The sequence below is a fragment of the Nicotiana attenuata genome, chromosome 2 (assembly GCF_001879085.1).
Source record: "Nicotiana attenuata strain UT chromosome 2, NIATTr2, whole genome shotgun sequence".
NCBI lineage: Eukaryota > Viridiplantae > Streptophyta > Magnoliopsida > Solanales > Solanaceae > Nicotiana > Nicotiana attenuata.
In genome coordinates this window covers 66,234,958-66,253,146 of record NC_031990.1, presented here as the reverse complement: position 1 = coordinate 66,253,146, position 18,189 = coordinate 66,234,958, and the positions used below count along the sequence as shown (strand labels likewise).

The 18,189-nt window shown below is 36.1% G+C and overlaps 1 protein-coding gene across 4 annotated transcripts; it reads left to right on the top strand.

The window, feature by feature from the left end:
- Positions 879 to 16,598, top strand: LOC109211797 (serine/threonine-protein kinase STY17-like). 4 transcript variants are annotated; one of them, XM_019375378.1, is made up of 16 exons: positions 879 to 1,267; positions 2,060 to 2,174; positions 4,766 to 4,839; positions 4,986 to 5,105; positions 7,358 to 7,412; positions 8,379 to 8,489; positions 9,026 to 9,076; positions 11,740 to 11,906; positions 11,980 to 12,087; positions 13,050 to 13,123; positions 13,348 to 13,523; positions 14,318 to 14,413; positions 15,738 to 15,818; positions 15,895 to 15,948; positions 16,033 to 16,167; positions 16,244 to 16,598. In XM_019375378.1, exons 1-16 carry the CDS (start codon positions 1,071 to 1,073, stop codon positions 16,295 to 16,297), a joined length of 1,668 nt encoding a protein of 555 aa, XP_019230923.1. In that variant the 5' UTR covers positions 879 to 1,070; the 3' UTR covers positions 16,298 to 16,598. The 4 variants fall into 4 exon arrangements, with proteins under 4 accessions (XP_019230923.1, XP_019230930.1, XP_019230942.1 ...); XM_019375390.1 differs by having other exon boundaries at positions 1,179 to 1,267; positions 2,028 to 2,174; XM_019375385.1 differs by lacking the exon at positions 14,318 to 14,413.

Genomic DNA, 18,189 nt, shown 5'->3' with positions numbered 1-18,189 from the left:
TAAGAAAAGAGGAAATAAATTGAGCCAGCACTGCCTTTCTCTGTAAAGTTCCTGAGTCGACAACACGATATCAATCAAGATTGTTTTGAGAATCTCGACTTGAGCCAGCACTAACTTGGCAGAAGAACAATGACACTGGTGATGAGCCTAACATCGTCTATGTACAAATATATAAGTGAAGAAAAATTCAGAAGATTGAATGATTGAGGTTAGGGGTGTGAATTTATAGGGATAAAAAAACCGTTGGTGACGACTTTGATTAGTGTTTACTACACAAGATACGACCTGGGAATGTGAAAGGTGATAATTAAGTGCATGCCTATAATTAATGTTCATTATATGGATTTGATATTTGACAAGGAAGACACGATCAGCAATTCAAAGCACAATAACTAATAAGTAATTAATTCTTTTAAAACATTTTACTGCGGGAAGTGGAAAATAAATGAAATATGTAGATTTTTTGTCATTTTATAATTTATAATTAGAACAATGCTCTAGAAAAGGAAAAAAAAGATAAATGGCAATCCTTGTCCAAGAGAGGTGCCAAGTCACCTTTTTCATTCCCTCCTATATATATATATATATATATATATATATNTCTCTAATAGTGCCAAATGGCTTGTCTAAGATTTATTTAGATTGAGTATAAGATTTATTAAACTACTTACATTAATTATGTTTCCATTTATAATTTAAATTTTTAATGTTATCTTAAAATTGCCAAATGGCTTCTTTTTAGCTTGCCACCTGGCTTAAACACATGCTTCACTACTCTTCTTTTAATATAATATAGATATAGATAATAATAATAATAATTACATATTTCTCAAATAATTTAGGCTACTACATAAAACCCCACCAAATATAAACGGAATCTTCCCTCCCCTCTCTTTCTCGCACTTTCTGCATCTCTCTATCTTTCTCCAATCACCCTTTTCTAGTACTTTCCAATCAAATCAATTGTATTCGGTTAATCAAGGAGCAACTTCTTTCTTCTACTGCACTGAAATTTTACGTTCCTGTTGCCTGAATAAGGTAGCATAAAACTTTGGTTTTTACTTTTTAAAATGGCGATGGACGATAACGAAAGTTGCGGAAGCCGAGCTATGGAGCCGTCATCGCCGAAACAGAGCCGGCTTCAGAGGCAGAAGCTTCAAGCGTTTAACGAAGTGTTGACTCGATTACAGGATTTGAATCTCGATGAAGTTAACCTCCCTGGCTTTGAAGACCAGCTTTGGCTTCACTTTAATCGCCTTCCCGCTCGGTTAATTTCTTAACCCCCTAACGTGTACTTTTCGTTAGGTTCTTTTTGTCGAATTTTAGTAACTTTTCGTTTTAGGAATTTTTTAAATTTTGTTTAAAGGACAAATTATTTAGTTGTGGAATGAAATGAGCTCGGATAAAGTGTAATGGTATAGAAGATACTTATAACTGGCCGGCAAAAACTTAGGCACGCCCGGAGTTTACCAAACTATATTAATTTACTACTGTGATTTAATGAGGTGAAAATATAGAATAATTACCATGGTTTAATGAAAGAAGTGTATGCAGAAACACATGTCATGTATCTAATGGTCTGGTGTAAACACTCGATGCTGGTAAGTTTTTTCTTTTTACCTAATTGCCCTAACTAGTGGAGATGAGCGGTTAATTACACTTAAGGTCTTGAACTTATTTTCTAACTGTAGGAAAATCATAGAACTAAACTTTTTAACCAAAATTAGTGAAAATTAAGGTATTTTTGGACGAGTTTCGGCCCAACGTTGGCTTGTTTTTGACCAAATTGTTATTTTAGGATATTTTGTGTGTTGAGTGATATTTTTTTAGAAAAATTAGTTTGATGATTTTCCTGCAATTAGACTGCAAAATCGTTTATTTTCTGTGAAATTAACCATAGAAATGAGCTTGATGATTGATCAATTTTCTGTTTGTTGAATTAGTATGGTTGATTTGGGAATCAACGAATTATGTTTCGTCTAAAAATATACTAGTTTTTGTGATCAAATGAGATTGTCTACTTGTAGTGGTGTATGGGGATGAATATGGTTGCATGCAGATATGCATCGGATGTGAATGTGGAAAGAGCAGAAGATGTGCTCACGCATAAGAGATTACTGCAACTAGCGGAGGATCCTGCGAATAGACCTGCTTTTGATGTTCGCCTTGTGCAGGTATACTTTCCTGTATTATCTTTTTCCTTATGTTATTTGGTGCATGAGTTGTTCGCAAAATCTGTGCAACTTATCCCTGTAAATTACGACACATGATTCAAAAAAGATAACAAAGGGCAATCCGGTGCATTAAGCTCCTGCTATGCTAGGGGTGTTCAAAATCGGACCGAAACCGAAAACCGAACCGAAATCGAAGCTTAATGGCTTATTGGTATCGGGTTAACGGTTTAACAGAGGGGGAACAGATTGAAATTTTTTTATTAATGGCTTATCGGTTTGGGGGCGGATTATTCAATTTTATTAACGGGTCGTTAAGAATATATATATATATATATATATATATATATATATATATATATATATATATATATATAAAATATATTTTTATCCATGTATATATTAAATATCAAAAACCCTTCCACTTCCATTACTCTATCTCTAATCCTAGTCTAGGGACCTTAACAACAGATGCTCATGCGATCTAGTTATCAATGATAGAGTTCCCCACTTGGATTAAAGCCAAAAAGACATAGTCTTAGAGCTTTACGGTAACTTATTCTCACTCGGTCATCCTGTCATATCTTTGACACTCAGCTCATCTTCTCATAAGCTCATGTGATACTAAGCTTAGCGCCTCTCATGACAGTTGACAGATGTACACTTTAACCTTAGAGCAGTCGTGTCACCTTGCTTGAACTATTCAAACATTCTCTGTAACACACCTATTCCACTAAATAGAAGGAAACTTTTAGTAATTAGTACTTCATAAGAAGTCATACACCATCAGACCTCCTTAAAGGATATAACTGTACCTATCTTTGTCCTTGTCCAACGTCTTACAATAACCTTATCATGGTTTCCACTCTCTATGCAATGTGTTCTGCTTTTTTCACTCTACAACAGATGACACACTACATCATTCTTAGATTGAATTAGGCCGATAAACCGCCTGATAACCGCCCGATAAGAGCTAAACCGATACCAATCCGCCTGATATCTTATCGGGTGGCTAGCGGATTAATACATTTAAAAGCGGATAACCGATAAACCAAACCGTTAAGAGTAAATAACCGTCCAATCCGCCCGATAAGCAGCCCTACGCTATGCGCGGGGTTCGGGGAAGGGTCGGATCACAAGGGTCTATCGTACGCAGCCTTACCCTACATTTCTGCAAGAGGCTGTTTCCACGGCTCGAACTCGTGACCTCCTGGTCACATGGCAGCAACTTTACCAGTTACGCCAAGGCTCCCCTTCTCAAAAAAGATAACAAGATAACAAGAAAGGGGCAAGAATGACATTTAAAGTGCAGAGGAGGAGGAGCACTTACGAAGATGAGGGTCTTAAAACATGATGAAGCCAAAAAAAAGGTTAATGGGTGGTGTGGGAAAAGAAAAATTAGGAAAAGGTAAAATGTGATTATTAAATAATAGTAGGTGTGGGGATGGTTGGGATGCCTCCATCCTAATTAAAGGTCTCGGGTCCGAGCCCTAAGAAGGGATAACTTCTTGGTAGGGAGCGCTTTACCCCCGGTAGTGAGCCTAGCCAGCGTGAATATTAAACGAGGCCAGTGGGCTACGGATATTTGTTGGTTTAACCAAAAAACAATAAGGGAAAAATGAAAAAGAAAAATAAGGTAACAACCTCAGCACATCAAATTGGTAGTTATGTAAAAGGGTCTTTTCGTTGTTACATAACCATGGATTTAACGGTACAAGTTTATAAATTTTAAGTAATAATAACTATTTCCATTGTATTTAAAGTAACAATAGAATACAAACACGAAATCCCAACTCTTGAAAAGTCCAACCAACAAGGTACAGTGGTATCTTTCTTGGGGTGTAAAAGTCTGTAAAAAATAAGTTGAAACATTATGATTTGTTAAGGACTCCGCTGGACTACTTTCTTAAAGGTCAAGCGAGATTTTCTTTGGTGGCTCTAAGTTTCAATAGGCTGATGTGGTTAAGATAGTCAATGCGATGGTGTTCATTGAGTTAATTTATCAATATACCCTGTTATCTGAAAAGTAAAATTACAGCTCTTGTGGGGAGACTCTTTTCTTCTTTTTTCCCTCCTTTTTCTTGTAATTATGACAGTGGTGTTTGGTCCCCCTCTTGTGGAGTGTCTTATATGGTTCTAAGAGGCATTCTTAATGCCCAAGGAGTTGAAGCTGGAACATAAGAGTTTGTGGTTTTTAGGCTTCCAATGGGAAGAGGCTCTATGTAGCATAAGAACAATAGGCTAGAGAATAAGCAGAAGGCATTGTGTTCACTAGCTCTTAACTAAAGAATGTGCAACAAATTACAATAAGACTCCTCGACTAGGCGTACTGCCCCAAAGGTTGGGAAGGGCACGTCTCCCTAGATCTATGATTGATCTACGATACCGGAGATGAGATAAAGGAAAGATCTCTGGACATGTTATCCTCCAGTAGAGGCAGGGAAAAAAAAGAAGGGATTGATTAAACAAATATCCTAGCAGACTCTAATCACAAGCATAATTGCCTTGTTAGGATGAGATGCCTAGTGTAAGTTGAGTATTAATTGGCAGATTCTTATCATATGCAAAATCTCACCTTAAGTCTCATAATACAGGTGCATCCTACTTACAATGGAATCTCAATCAACTCTGTTGATGTAGATTCTACAGTTAAAGACGAATGCGCAAGGTATACTTTAGTTAAGCATTAAGGTCGTTTTTCTTTGTATTGATCTTTTATATTAGTTTCAGGCTTGTGATTTTTCTGTCCTTCCATCCTTGAGTTTTCAATTGATTTGTCTGCCATCTTTTTTCCTCCCTGCATCCACCTTCCAGCATCCATCCTCCTCCAACATTTGGTTCATCACCAAGTCTACAGGCCTTTGAAAATCATGATAATAATGCTCATGTAAATGATGGAGAAAATGATGTCAATTCAACTTCACGGACAACCAGGTAAAGTTTTCCTTAACATTTGAGTCGGTATATCGTACGACTTGTGATGCTAGTTTGGCTTCTTAAGATTTTAAATTATTGTAAGGTTGGTGATAATTTCTAGTTTGCTGTTTTATTTCTCGCATGCTTTCGTGACTGTCAATATCTCACATATATGCGCGGTTAGCCCTTTCCGGAAGAGGAATGAGAATGTTCTTTGCGCTTTCACACAAAATGCAGCTAACTATGGCCTATGAGTATGCTACTTTTGGATTATATGATAAGTTTGTTTTAAGAAACCTTAAACAAAAGAGTAGGAGTATTTATTTTCTAGAAGTTACAGATATTTTATGAAGAATATTTATCAAATAATTTTTTTTGAAGAACAACAAAATTGGAAATAAGTAAAGTTATACATCTCATGCAATCATATTTGGACGAAAATATCTAATGAATTGTCAAGCAATTGGGTAAAATTTGGATGAATAAATTCAATGATTGTTGCTATTGATTGTATTTTAGGATGATTGTTGATTGAATATAGAATTAGTGTTCCCTGGGGAACCCTTACGGACGTTCCGTTTCCTTTTCAAACTGCAAGAAGTGCAGCCCTTCTGGTTAACTCAATTCATCTTAGTCCACGAAGATGAGCAAAGCCAAAATCTTGTGATATTTGAGCTTGAGCTTGACTTCTCAGGTTTTTACCTATTTTAGAAAGGAAGACTGGGCATGACGTTCAGGCTAGCTGAATACTTAAAAAGCATTGTCATTTAAAAATTAAATGAATCACAACCCTAATATGTAAATTTCAACCCTTATTATCAAGCAACCCATTACTTGATCTCCTGCATGTCAAATTGTATTGATATATTAATGTAATAGGTCCGGAAGGGAGTGAGTAAGAATCTGTGTGTGATGTATAACAGCAGCATCTGCATCTATTTGATCTTTAAGTATATGCAAAATAGTGGAGTCTTCTTTCTACTTTAAGGGGTCGTTTGGTAGGATGCATTAGAGAAAATAATGTATGCAGTAGCTTTGTGTATTCATAATACCTTGTTTGGTACACTTTTTGAACCTATGTATTAGTTATGCAAGCATTAGTTATACACCTTATTTGGTATTATCCTATGCATAACTAATGCATAAGAAACCATGTTATTAACAATGCAATGGGTTTTAATTCATGCATTAGCTTAGTTAAAGACAAATGTCCTTCAAAATTTGCTTGATTAAAATATGCTATTATATTAATGCAAGTAAGAAATAATCCAAGAAAGTGAGAAATAAAATTATATACCTAGTAAATAAATAAACACTTAGCATATTTTTTTTTTTTTATAAATAAATATTAAGTTCTATACTACAATATAGGTAGACAAATCAAATAATTTTGTTAAAACCTGGTTCATATAAAAATATTCCTCAACATATGTTTCTTTTAAAAAAAATAAAGTGGACTAGTTATGAGGGTATTTTTGTAAATAAACAATTCTTTAAGAAATTGTGCAATGCTTTAATACATCAAACCAAACAATGGATAAGAAATATGTCAGCATAACTAATGCCAGCATAACTAATGCAAGCATTACTAATACACCATATTCAGCATTATTCTTATACACCTTACCAAACGACCCCTAAGTGTTTACCCTCAGCATAGCGCTCTTTACTAGTCTATGAATCCCTAATAGTATAACTTCAAGCCGATTGACTTTGCAACTCTGCATTACAGAACAAGTGAAACTTACTTGTGTCAAATGTAAGTACTAAACATAAGAATAATTGCATGGTAGTGGTAGGGGTGTTTGGAAGCTATTATAGATGATGGACATGGTGGTTGAAGGATGAGATAAATTTTTGCTTATATCGTCATGATCATGTGAGAAAAGATAGAGAGGGGAGAAGATGAGGAGGATGGTAGATGGTCACGATTACAAATTTCTGGTGGTGTTGTTAAGTGATAGATATGGATTGCAGTGAGAAAGAATCACCTTTCATTGCGCTTATTGAAGAGAGAGGAGAGGAAAGGGGGGCTTCTAGAGTTAGCAATGTCAGGTAGACTTATGACTTGACTATATATGAGTGGGTAAGCAAGTAAATTGCTCAATCTTCATGCCTCTTGATCCTATTGCAAGTGAAATTTTCATTTGAAAGATAACCATTAAGGTCACTTCTTTTATACTTTTGATTCTTTTCACAAATTTTCTTAATGACGATTCCTTTTTTAACTGTATTCAAGCAGTATTTTATGTGCCATTGAATTTATGTAGGCCCATGCACGAGATTACCTTTTCAACAATTGACAAGCCAAAGTTGCTCGCTCAGGTAGCTCTCCCTTTTGGAAATCTTCTTTGGTCCTTACATGGTACTTGTGTGTAAACATTATAACTGCAAGGAGTTTCAGTACAACTGTCATTGAATATTTTATGTAGGTGTTACCATAAAATTTTCTGAAAATGAGCTAGGCCTCTCAGAAATCTACTGTTTGCACATATATTGAGACAATTTAATTTGTTATTACAATCTTGACATACGTATACTGGTAAACTTTGTGGTAAAAATGACATCCCTTATGTTTGGTTTAGGTTCAAAATTATCTCTTAAATATGCTCTTGAGCGATTTTGGTCCTCTAAGTTTGCTAAAAGTGAGCACTTTTGATCTCTGTCAAATATTAACAACTTTGCCTGTTAAATTTTATGGGAAGGATGAAAAAATGATTTAACCAGAAGCACTAGGAAAGTCCTGTCAGAAATCGAACAATAAAAACTGCCTCAAACACAAAAAATAGATAAAAACTAACAAAAACCTCAAGAAGCTGCATTAGACTCCAGAGGGCCACTGTAAAGTGGATTCTCTTTGCAGAAAAAACTGATCTTTAAACTTAAGGCACCAGGAAGTACCTTAATCCTTGCACTACCACAAACCTATGTTCAACCCAGAAGGAAAGCAAGCGGTGCTGTGATAACTTCTTAACCTTCCTAAATGGTTGCTGTAAGATGTCTGTTACGTGCAAGGCCGGGAATCCTTCAAAAATCGAAGGATATCTATTAAAATTTTGAGATGATTTATATGGACCAACATCCTTTTTATTTTACTTGTTTATCTGTCTCAGGCATTTTTATGGTTTTTTCATTGATTAACTAGTCCACATTAAAGTGATTTTCTTGTGAGTTATAATTGGTTTATCTGCAGAAGCTTCCAGATATCTTTCAGTTTTTGGGAATGTTGGCATGTTAGTTTTGATCTCATCTTGTTTCCTCTGAAAATTGATGTTCATCCTGGTTTGTCAGTTGACTTGTATAGTTTCTGAGATCGGTCTGAACATTGAAGAAGCTCACGTTTTTTCCACGGCTGATGGTTTCTCCTTGGATGTCTTTGTGGTTGATGGATGGCCATATCAGGTACAGTGTTAACGTTTCTTTCTATAGCGTTGCTATTCTTTTGAAAGGTCTGTGTTTCATTCTTCAATTTATACCTATTTGACCGGCGTAATTGTTGTTACACACTGAAATATATTGGAAAAGAATGTCATATGGTTGCAGGCTGTAAGTAAGAGATTGAATTTTTCCCTTTTTTCCCCTACAAGGACACTTACATTTGGACCATTGCCCCCTGGATTGTTGGTTGCCCGTCGGTTCAGTGTTTGATTTGTTTGTTAGTTAAGATTAGTTTGCAATTCTTTTCCATGAGTTACTGTGTTGTATCTTTCTCATTTTTGTCTCATAAATTTCACTTTAAATGGTTTCACTTAATTGTTGAGCACACAAGTCAACAAGATGTTGGCTTCGTTTTTGAGATGCAATATATTCTCAAGTGTGGGGGCATATTATGTCCTTGTTCTCTTCCTATAATAACGAATTTTATAAAGCATGTTTCTGCCTTCTTTTTTAGTGGGTAGTATATACTTCCTACTTATTTCTTTAGTGTGAAATTCTAGGAAACAGGGTTGCTGAAGGGTGAGCTGCAAAAGGGAATAATGAGGAGCAAGGTAGATGTTCTTGTCACTTGAAATGAGAATGAATGGCATTTGAAATATTCTACTCTTTATATTATGTGTTTCATGTGATTGCCTTTTCATTGGCAATATCAAGGTGTTGCGTGTTGGCATCCTGCTGTTTCTTATTTTTAGAAATTCAGTGCATCCTCTAGAGATATCCTGAAACAACAACAAACTCTGTGGGATATCCCACAAGTAGGGTCAGGGGAGGGTAGCGTGTACGCAGACCTTACCCCTACCTTCAAGAAGTAAGAGAGGTTGTTTCCGGTAGACCCTTGGCTTAGGAAAGGTAAAAGAAAGGGCAACAACAAGCACGCCAATTAGTAAACCGAAGCAAAAATACAAAACTAAAACTAAGTACTGCAATCAGAAAGCCGAAATGAAAGCAACAACAAGTAATCACAGAAGTCAAGGAATACGAAAATACACAAATAACACTAACTCGTGTACTAAAGCTACTGTTATAGACAAGGACAACGCTCGGCTACCTATCCTAACCCGTTGCCATTATTCTCAACCTCCACACCTTCCTATCCATGGTCATGTCCTCAGTAAGCTGGAGCAATACTATATCTTGCCTGATCACCTCTCCCCAATACTTATTCGGCCTGCCTCTACCTCTCCTTAGGCCCTCCACGGCCAACCTCTCACACCTCCTCATCGGTGCATCTGTGCCTCTCCTCTTCACATGTCCGCACCATCTAAGTTTCGCCTCCCGCATCTTGTCTTCCACAGGGGCCACGCCTACCTTGTCCCGAATAACTTCATTTCTAATTCTATCTAACTTGGTATGCCCGCACATCCATCTCAGCATCCTCATTTCAGCCACTCATCCTGAAACAAGTGGATTCAAAATCTCTGTACTCATGAATGGACTGCTCATGATTGCATTAGTTTGAATTTGGTATGTCCACCAGGAAGAGTTCATCTTTGTCCATTTGATTCATGATATCAGAAGCTGTCGGAAGCCATTGGAGGTTAAAAAGAAGAAATGTATGTCTTGAACATAAGGTCTTTGCCTGTGCTTCTCTGCTGCTTTCTTTCATTCTTACTTTAGTAAAGTCTTTGCTTAGGAAGGTTGCCTTTGATTGAGGACAAAGTTATAGCGTGATTTTCTTTTGATAAGGATATAGCGTGATCTCCAGTAGAGTAATCCTACAGTTACTTTGCTTCTAACTGTTGTTATAGCCCGTTTGGCCAAGCTGCAAAAATCAGCTTATTTTGAGAAGTGCTTTTTTCAGAAGTGCTTTTGAGCACTTCTCAAAAGTACTTTTGGTGAGAAGCAGTTTGTGTTTGGCTAATTAGTTTGAAAAGAACTTCTGAGCAGCAATTAGTGTTTGGCCAAGCTTTAAAAAACTGCTTCTAAGTGTATTTTTCTCAAAAGTGCTTCTCAAAAAAGTGCTTTTGGAGAGAAACTACTTTTTTCTGCTTCTCCAAAACTGCTTCTGCTTTTCCTCAAAAGCACTTTTTTTCCTTCCAAAAGCCTGGCCAAACACCTCAATTTTTGGCCAAAAGTGTTTTTGGCCAAAAAAAAGCACTTTTGGCTAAAAAGAAGCTTGGCCAAACAGGCTATTAAATCAATTTCAGTTTTCCAGTACCGGCCTCCAGGGTTGAGCGAAGAATTATTGTCAACTAAACTTGTGCGTGATGTATTTATTGATAGGAGGAAATAGAAGGATTATTAGTCACATGGAGATTATTTTTCTTATACATCGTACCAAATAATATATCTCGAACGCACTTCTGTAAAAGAAAATATAATCCTTGACAAAATTTGCAAGGCTTGGCTTAGTTGTTACTTGAAAGCTTGCATCTATGATAGAGCAACAATGCATAGCAAAATCATAGGTTGGTACTTGGTAGGATACTTGTGTTAAAACAAGGCTACAAAATGACCTATAACCGCATGGAGGATAATATGAGCGCTTATCCAGTCACTAATCAACCATTCCTGGAACTTTCTTTTTCAAAACTTCTGGAAGGACTTACTTGAAATGAGAATCTGAGACGAAAAATTATTTTTACGCACTTTAACTATGGTAGGTTCCTCTGACCTTTTGATTGCCCATCTAGGGTTGCCTATAGAATTTTCTGCAGGTAATTATGTGCAATATGCATGTGGTTTGGGTATGAAAATGATAAAAGGAAATAAACTTAAAATCTTTATAAATGCAAAAATATGTTAGGTGCCTGCATCTAGACACGCTTACAGTATTCGATCGACGGTGTTCTGTGTGGTGTTCTTGATATTTCTTCCAACCCTTTCTTGTTTATGACATCATAACAATTTCCTATAATTAAAAGGTGAATGACTACCATTTCATCAAAAAAGAAAAGGTAATGAACTACATGATCTACATTGTCCTTTATTTTGGCATGTGTGCCAACAATGGTGATAATTATTGTATGGCTGTTGTAGAAGTTCTTTGGTAGTCTGAATAATTGAAAAAATAGAAAGGGGCATAAAGGAGGTTCTTAGTTTGGTCATTTTACATGTCTGCACCAGATTATGCCTGCTTAGAGTCCACAACCGGAGTTCTCTATTACTTTCTTCACCGCACGTTTTCTCTTTAGTTGGATACTTATAGATTGGGGTTTTATATTTGGACGTTCTGTGGTGGCAAACCTGTAATTTCCAGGTTTTGTTTTTTCAGGAGCAACCACAACATTCTGTGGCTTCTTTGAACGAGCAAGGTCAAACAGTATCTGAATCAGTTTCTAACTGTGTGAAAATACCTACTGATGGAACTGATGACTGGGAAATTGATATCCGTTTGTTGAAGTTTGAAAACAGAGTTGCATCTGGGTCATTTGGAGTTCTGTATGATTCAATTATCTATTTCTTGCTTTCTAGTTAAGTTTGTGTATCAGAAAATTTATACTGTCTCTTTCAGGTATAAAGGCACCTATTGTAGCCAGGAAGTGGCTATAAAAGTTCTGAAGCCAGAGCAGTTGAATATGGATATGTTAAAAGAGTTCTCACAAGAGGTCTTCATTATGAGGTGTGTCAGTCATATGTTCATGGTCATTCTGGAATGAGCAGTTATTTTAGGATTTACAACCTCACTTCTGTTCATTTATGTGAAAGATGAGTCTGTCCATGAGTTACAGACTAATCAAGACCAGATTGTTTCAACACTTCTAGAGATAGTGGCTTACTCTACAGAAAAAGCTATTTCATACCAGAAGAGAATGTGCTATTTTTCACTCCTTGATACGAAATTAAATGTCCTGTTTAGTTTATCAAGTGTCAGTATAACCAATACCCCGAGTAGAATTGAAAGATGACTGAGTAGTTCTTGGAAAATAAGATTTTGCTTTTGAAATTTTCATAAAAAATACATCAATATAGTATATCTCAAAAAATGATCTAAGCGACTCTAGAAAGTTAAACAGGACATTCAATTTGGGATCTTGGGGGTTACTTTTTCACTTTAGTACTTGAATTGGTGATCTCTTTACATGCATTAACATGGAAACTAAGTATTTCATTACTCTTTCTGTAATTGGCATTTGGCTGTTCATGGTAACAGACGTCACACACATAGTGAAGGATTAAGTTAGCATGAAACCCGATCAGCTTCTTGCCTTATAAAGAATTTCCTTACCTTATCAAAAGCTTGATCATTTTCTGAAACATGATCTCATCTGAATATCGTCTGGTTAAAATAAAAGATTCTCTTGCAATTGACGAATCATCTTTCTAGATTAAGTCACCGTGCCAATCTTTTCTTACACATGGCAGTCAATTTGTCATACTTCCTTGGTACTCTATTAATGGAATTTATCTTATGCAAAAAAAAATATGGCAGTCAATTTGTCCTGGACATGATTAAACTGCACTTTGGCCTGAGAAATAATAACAAATCCAAAATATGTATGGGGAATTCTGCTTGTGGATTTAAATTTTCAGTGTCTCAGTTTAAATTTCCTTGTTGAGATTTTCTGTTATTTCCTGTTGTAGGAAAATTCGGCACAAAAATGTCGTTCAATTTATAGGGGCATGCACGCGATCTCCAAACCTATGCATTGTAACTGGTATAGTTTTGAGATCTCTGTCTTTTAAGCTTGAAGTGTTGTGATATTTGGTATCAGAGAAATGCTGGGTCTCTGTTGATTTCTTTTAAATTTGCCAAAATTTTGAACCATGTCTTTTAGCTACTGATACTTGCATTCTATCTCAAATTACTTCTAGAACCTATGGGTATCTATCCTTCTCCATCATATCAATTGAAAGCTGCATTTTGATTACTCTTGATCAGAGTTCATGTCCAGAGGAAGTATTTACAATTTTTTGCACAAGCAAAAAGGTGCCTTTAAGCTTCCTACTCTCCTCAAGGCTGCGGCTGATGTTTCTAAGGGAATGAATTATCTGCACCAGAATAAGATAATTCACCGGGATCTGAAGACTGCCAATCTTCTAATGGATGAACATGGAGTAAGTCAGAGATGTATCTATACTATGTCAGAAAGCTGGTCATGTAGTCTTACTGTGTCTTACTGTTTGAAATTCGGGATATCATGTCATCACTTACTAAGTATAGTATTCAGATTACTATATCCCATTGTTTGAAGCTTTTGAAAAAGGAAAGATGTTGGGCTTATCAAGGTTAGAATTTCACTAGTAGTAGAGAATATGCGGAATAACCTTCTTGTATAACTAGGCTATCCAAGAGTATTGAATGAGACATTGAAAATGCTATCTTATGATAGTTACATCAAGTTTTTGAAGTGCATAGGTACTTCTAAAGCATGCATATCCTCAAATGCCTTACTGATGAAGATCCTTATCAAAGAAATTTAGTCCAAGGTAAAGAAAAGGAGTTGTTAATAGAATACAAAACTGAATTCGTAAGAATAAAGAATAAGCAAACGAGATCGAAATGCCAAGTCACATGCACTTTACTTACTACTATAATCCTATTAGATGTTCAATGGGTACTATTAAAAGAGTGTGAGCTTGATCAATAGATAACTCAAATTACTTTATAGTTACAAAAGGTGCAAACAGTGCGCTCCACAAACTACCGTACTGCCGTAATATTCTTGATAACGTCTATACTATTCATTTCTTCATTTTAAGGAAATAAAACGACGTGTGTTCCTTAAACCATCCCAATGCTAAGTGCCAGCTTTAAGACAACGATCCTTTTCCATTCAAAGGTTTTTTTCCTTCTTTTTTTTTGCCGGTGTATTCTCATTGATTTCTAGATCCATCTCTCTCCTGTATAGGTTGTTAAAGTTGGTGACTTTGGGGTTGCCAGAGTGCAGGCTCAAACAGGGGTGATGACCGCAGAAACTGGAACATATAGATGGATGGCTCCTGAGGTGTGCAAGATGTAAATTTCATATATCACCCAAAACTTCTTACAATATCTTGAATTCGGTTGGAAGTCATGAAACTGATATATTACTTTTCTTGTTCACATCATGTGTGATTGGTGTACCAAATATTCCTTTTATCTCATGCTTAGGTTTTGTTGTTCCACAAGAAGAATGAAGTTCACATGAGATTAATGGATTTGTGATGCCTAGACGCAAACAATTCTTAGTCTTACATGAGAATGATATTGACATGATAGATGAAGATGTGACATATAAAATTAAAGTAGGGTTGCTGAAAAGGAGGAGTGCTACCGGAAGTATATTATACAATAGGAAGATATTTACCAAGTATAGAATGGTTGTGACAACCAATAATGATGTATGGGAGCTAATGTTGGACCATTCAAAGCCACAATACAAGTGCTACAGATGCGCAGATGTCAAGATGGATGTGCAATCATACAAAGACTAGACAAGATTTACTATGAAAGGATAAAATTAGTGAACATATGAGATAGTTTGGACATGTCCTACCCTCTGGATGTATCGGTCAGAATTATGGTACTAGGATGATTAAAGATGTTAAACGGAACGAGGTAAACCTAAATTCGCATAAAGACAAATTGTCTGAAAAAACCTACCATCTATCGAAATCCATATGGATTAAGCTAAGAAATTACTGGAATGAAAGCTGAGGATCCATACATGAGAGAGAGGTCAATTAGGATTTTGGCATAGTTGTTGTTCTTGCACTTACATTAGGTGTTATGTTCCTCTGGAATATCTTCAGTATGGTTGGAGATCTGTACATCAGTACAGGGATAAGTATAAGTATGAGTTTTAGAAAATCGCTAGTTTTAGAAAATGATTAAAACTAGAGTTGTTCGTGATTGAATATTGGAATAAAATGGATCCATATAGAGTAGATTGTTAATATAGCTGAGCTCAACTAGTTTGGAGCTGGAGTTGTTGGTTGATTGATTGACTTAATGAAGTGTGATTGTCCCTTCAAGCTGTGCTGGGGGCTCAAGCACGAGGAGTCACTTTCAATAATGTTTTACTGAGTTTTAAGTTCAGTTTCAGTGTACTCGCAAGAATTCCTTTTACAATTTGTCATGCTGAGGGTTTAAGATTTTGCTGAGTAAAGTGTTTAGTATTTGGCATCTTTGCTCTTTATTTTTCACCATTCTTTTATATCAATCCCACTTCAACATTGTATTTCAGTAACGGCTGAAGCCTAATTTGTGATAAACCATTTGTCAGCAAGTTAGTTTACTTCAAGTTGTTTTATGATTCAACCCTAAAATAGGTTTCTTTTTGTTGAAAGGTAATTGAACACAGACCATATGATCACAAGGCCGATGTTTTCAGCTTTGGTATAGTGCTGTGGGAACTTCTGACTGGAGAAGTAAGTTTTACTGCTACTCAGTTTCACCTAGTATTTCTTTATCATCGAGACTTACGTCATGTCTACGATGGGGCAGATTCCATATGCATGCTTAACACCCTTACAAGCAGCAATAGGCGTTGTGCAACAGGTAATATGCGTGTAATGTCATTTATATTTCTAGTGAAATCTTTTCTTGCTGAGCTACAATTCCTTGTTGGAATGATGATATCAGGGTCTACGGCCGACGATTCCAGAGCATGCTCATCCAAAGCTTGTGGAACTCCTTCAGAAATGCTGGCAGCAAGACCCAACTCAAAGACCTGATTTCTCAGAGATTTTGGATATTCTGCAGCATCTAACCAAGGAGGTATGATATTTGCACCAGATAAACAATGTTCTGTTGAAGTTCATTTTTAAACCTAGTTATATATGCTATAAAACAGGCTGGAGATGATGGGAAGGATAAACACAAGGACAAATCAATTGGTGTCTTTTAAAAGGGGCGGCCATCACTGACATAGTCAAAGTTATGCTGGTGCTCGGGGTTCCGGATCCATTACAATGTACAGAGTTTGAGATGACCAAGGTTGATCTAACTTAGTTTACCTTTGAAAACCCGGAGCTCATCTAGATTCTGCTTGCCATGTTTTCTTTCCTTCCTTTTTTTTTTCCACCGTTCATAATTTGTTCAAGGTGCAAGATGGTGAGGAAGATTTTGGAAACTTTGTAAAGAATGGCTGTGATTGCACCCAAGTTCTAGTTGCTAACCGTTTTCTCTAATTTGCTTATTTAGAGTTATGTTTCTTTGCAACTGTTCTCAGGCATGGCTCGTGGAACTATTTTCATAGAGTACAATTTTTCTTTTATATGGTTAAGTCAACCAAGCTTTAATGAAATGCTGTCTTTCTATTTAGACGTCAACAATGCCTTCTCTGATTAGAAGGAACGTAGGTAAATTTGGTATCATATGGTTAGTCTAGTACCAATTTCTATTACATGCACCTTTACGTTTACGGCGTCTAAAACTGAATTGCATTTTCGTTACGAGCGTCTATCCGATCACAACAAAGGGAACCACTTTAGAATGAATAAAGTATCACCACTAGAAAGTATCTGCGTCCCTGATTCTAGCAAAGAATATCAATATTTACTGCAACAATAAGCACAGATGAGTGTACAAATAATGGAAAAAAAGAACGATCAGTCTGTGGTACAAGCTGTATTATGGAAGCATCTCAATAGAGCATAATCTAAGATATCATAGCCCCTTTCCCTCTTATAATTGGTAGCTGCAAATGATAAATGAGGCTGACCTCTAAACGTATAAACACCTTATAGTTGATCAAGGAGTGTGCAAAGCGAACTTAACTTCACGTTGTGTGGTTTGTAAATATGGTTGGTTTGAGTTTTGTAAACCGTTTATTCGTCCAAATTTCAAAAAAAAAAAATTTAAGCCTAACAAAACATGGAAATTTCAATGTCATTCACTTGTTCATATGGTTGTGCGACTTGTTACTAAGACTTCGCTATTATCGAGTCTAAGATTTGAGGAAATTGTGAAGGCTAAGACTTGCTAATAATTGGACTGAGTATTGTAGGGCTTTACCCCAAAGGGAAGCCCTTTCAAAAATTCTCAATGGCCAGGGCAGAACCCAGGCCAAAGAGGGGGTTTGGAAATAGTTTTCAACCAGCAATAGACGCGCCTCGGTTAGAACCTCACTAGCTGCGTCATTGCCCCAAGCGCAAAGATAATTTTCCATACTTTGGCAATCGAATTTTATAGCCTCCTTTCTGGACTCTAATCTCCACATGGCCGATGTGGGATAACAGCTAGTCTTGAAAATTAGTTGGATTCTTATACTCAAGAACCTAACTTCCAAAAAGGTGAAACGGAATCTGACTGCTCATTAGTTTAAATTATTTCACTTGATTAACTTTACATTAGTTACTTAGTAGTAGTAGTTTCTTATCACATAAAGACTTTTAAGGAACTAAATATATTCTTTTAATAAAGTTACTAATTTTCATGCAAAGCAGGCGCTACGTATAAAACTAGGAGGTATTTTTTTTTTTCCTTATACTTTTGTAAAAATGGAGGATAGAATTTTAACTACATAAAAATTCTGAAATATTACTTTTTTTTGGTAATTAAAGTATATTTATTTACTAATGAACTAATATGTACAAGATCAAAATTTATGAATTGAGACCGGACAACCCCAAATCTCAAGCCTCCTCTGTCTACTCATCTACATATTCTTGCCAGAAACTAGCCATAAAAATTAAGGGTGTGTTTGGTATGAAAGAAAAATGTTTTTCATCAAAATGAGTGGTTTTATCACTTATTTTCTCTTGTTTGGTTCGTGAAATATTTTTTATGGTACTCTCC

Bases quoted from the DNA above. Each gene is read 5' to 3' on its own strand.
- LOC109211797 (XM_019375378.1), top strand. From the start codon at position 1,071: ATGGCGATGGACGATAACGAAAGTTGCGGAAGCCGAGCTATGGAGCCG. The intron at 13,124-13,347 runs GTATAGTTTTGA...ACTCTTGATCAG, and splicing joins AAACCTATGCATTGTAACTG to AGTTCATGTCCAGAGGAAGT. The intron at 16,168-16,243 runs GTATGATATTTG...GCTATAAAACAG, and splicing joins TGCAGCATCTAACCAAGGAG to GCTGGAGATGATGGGAAGGA.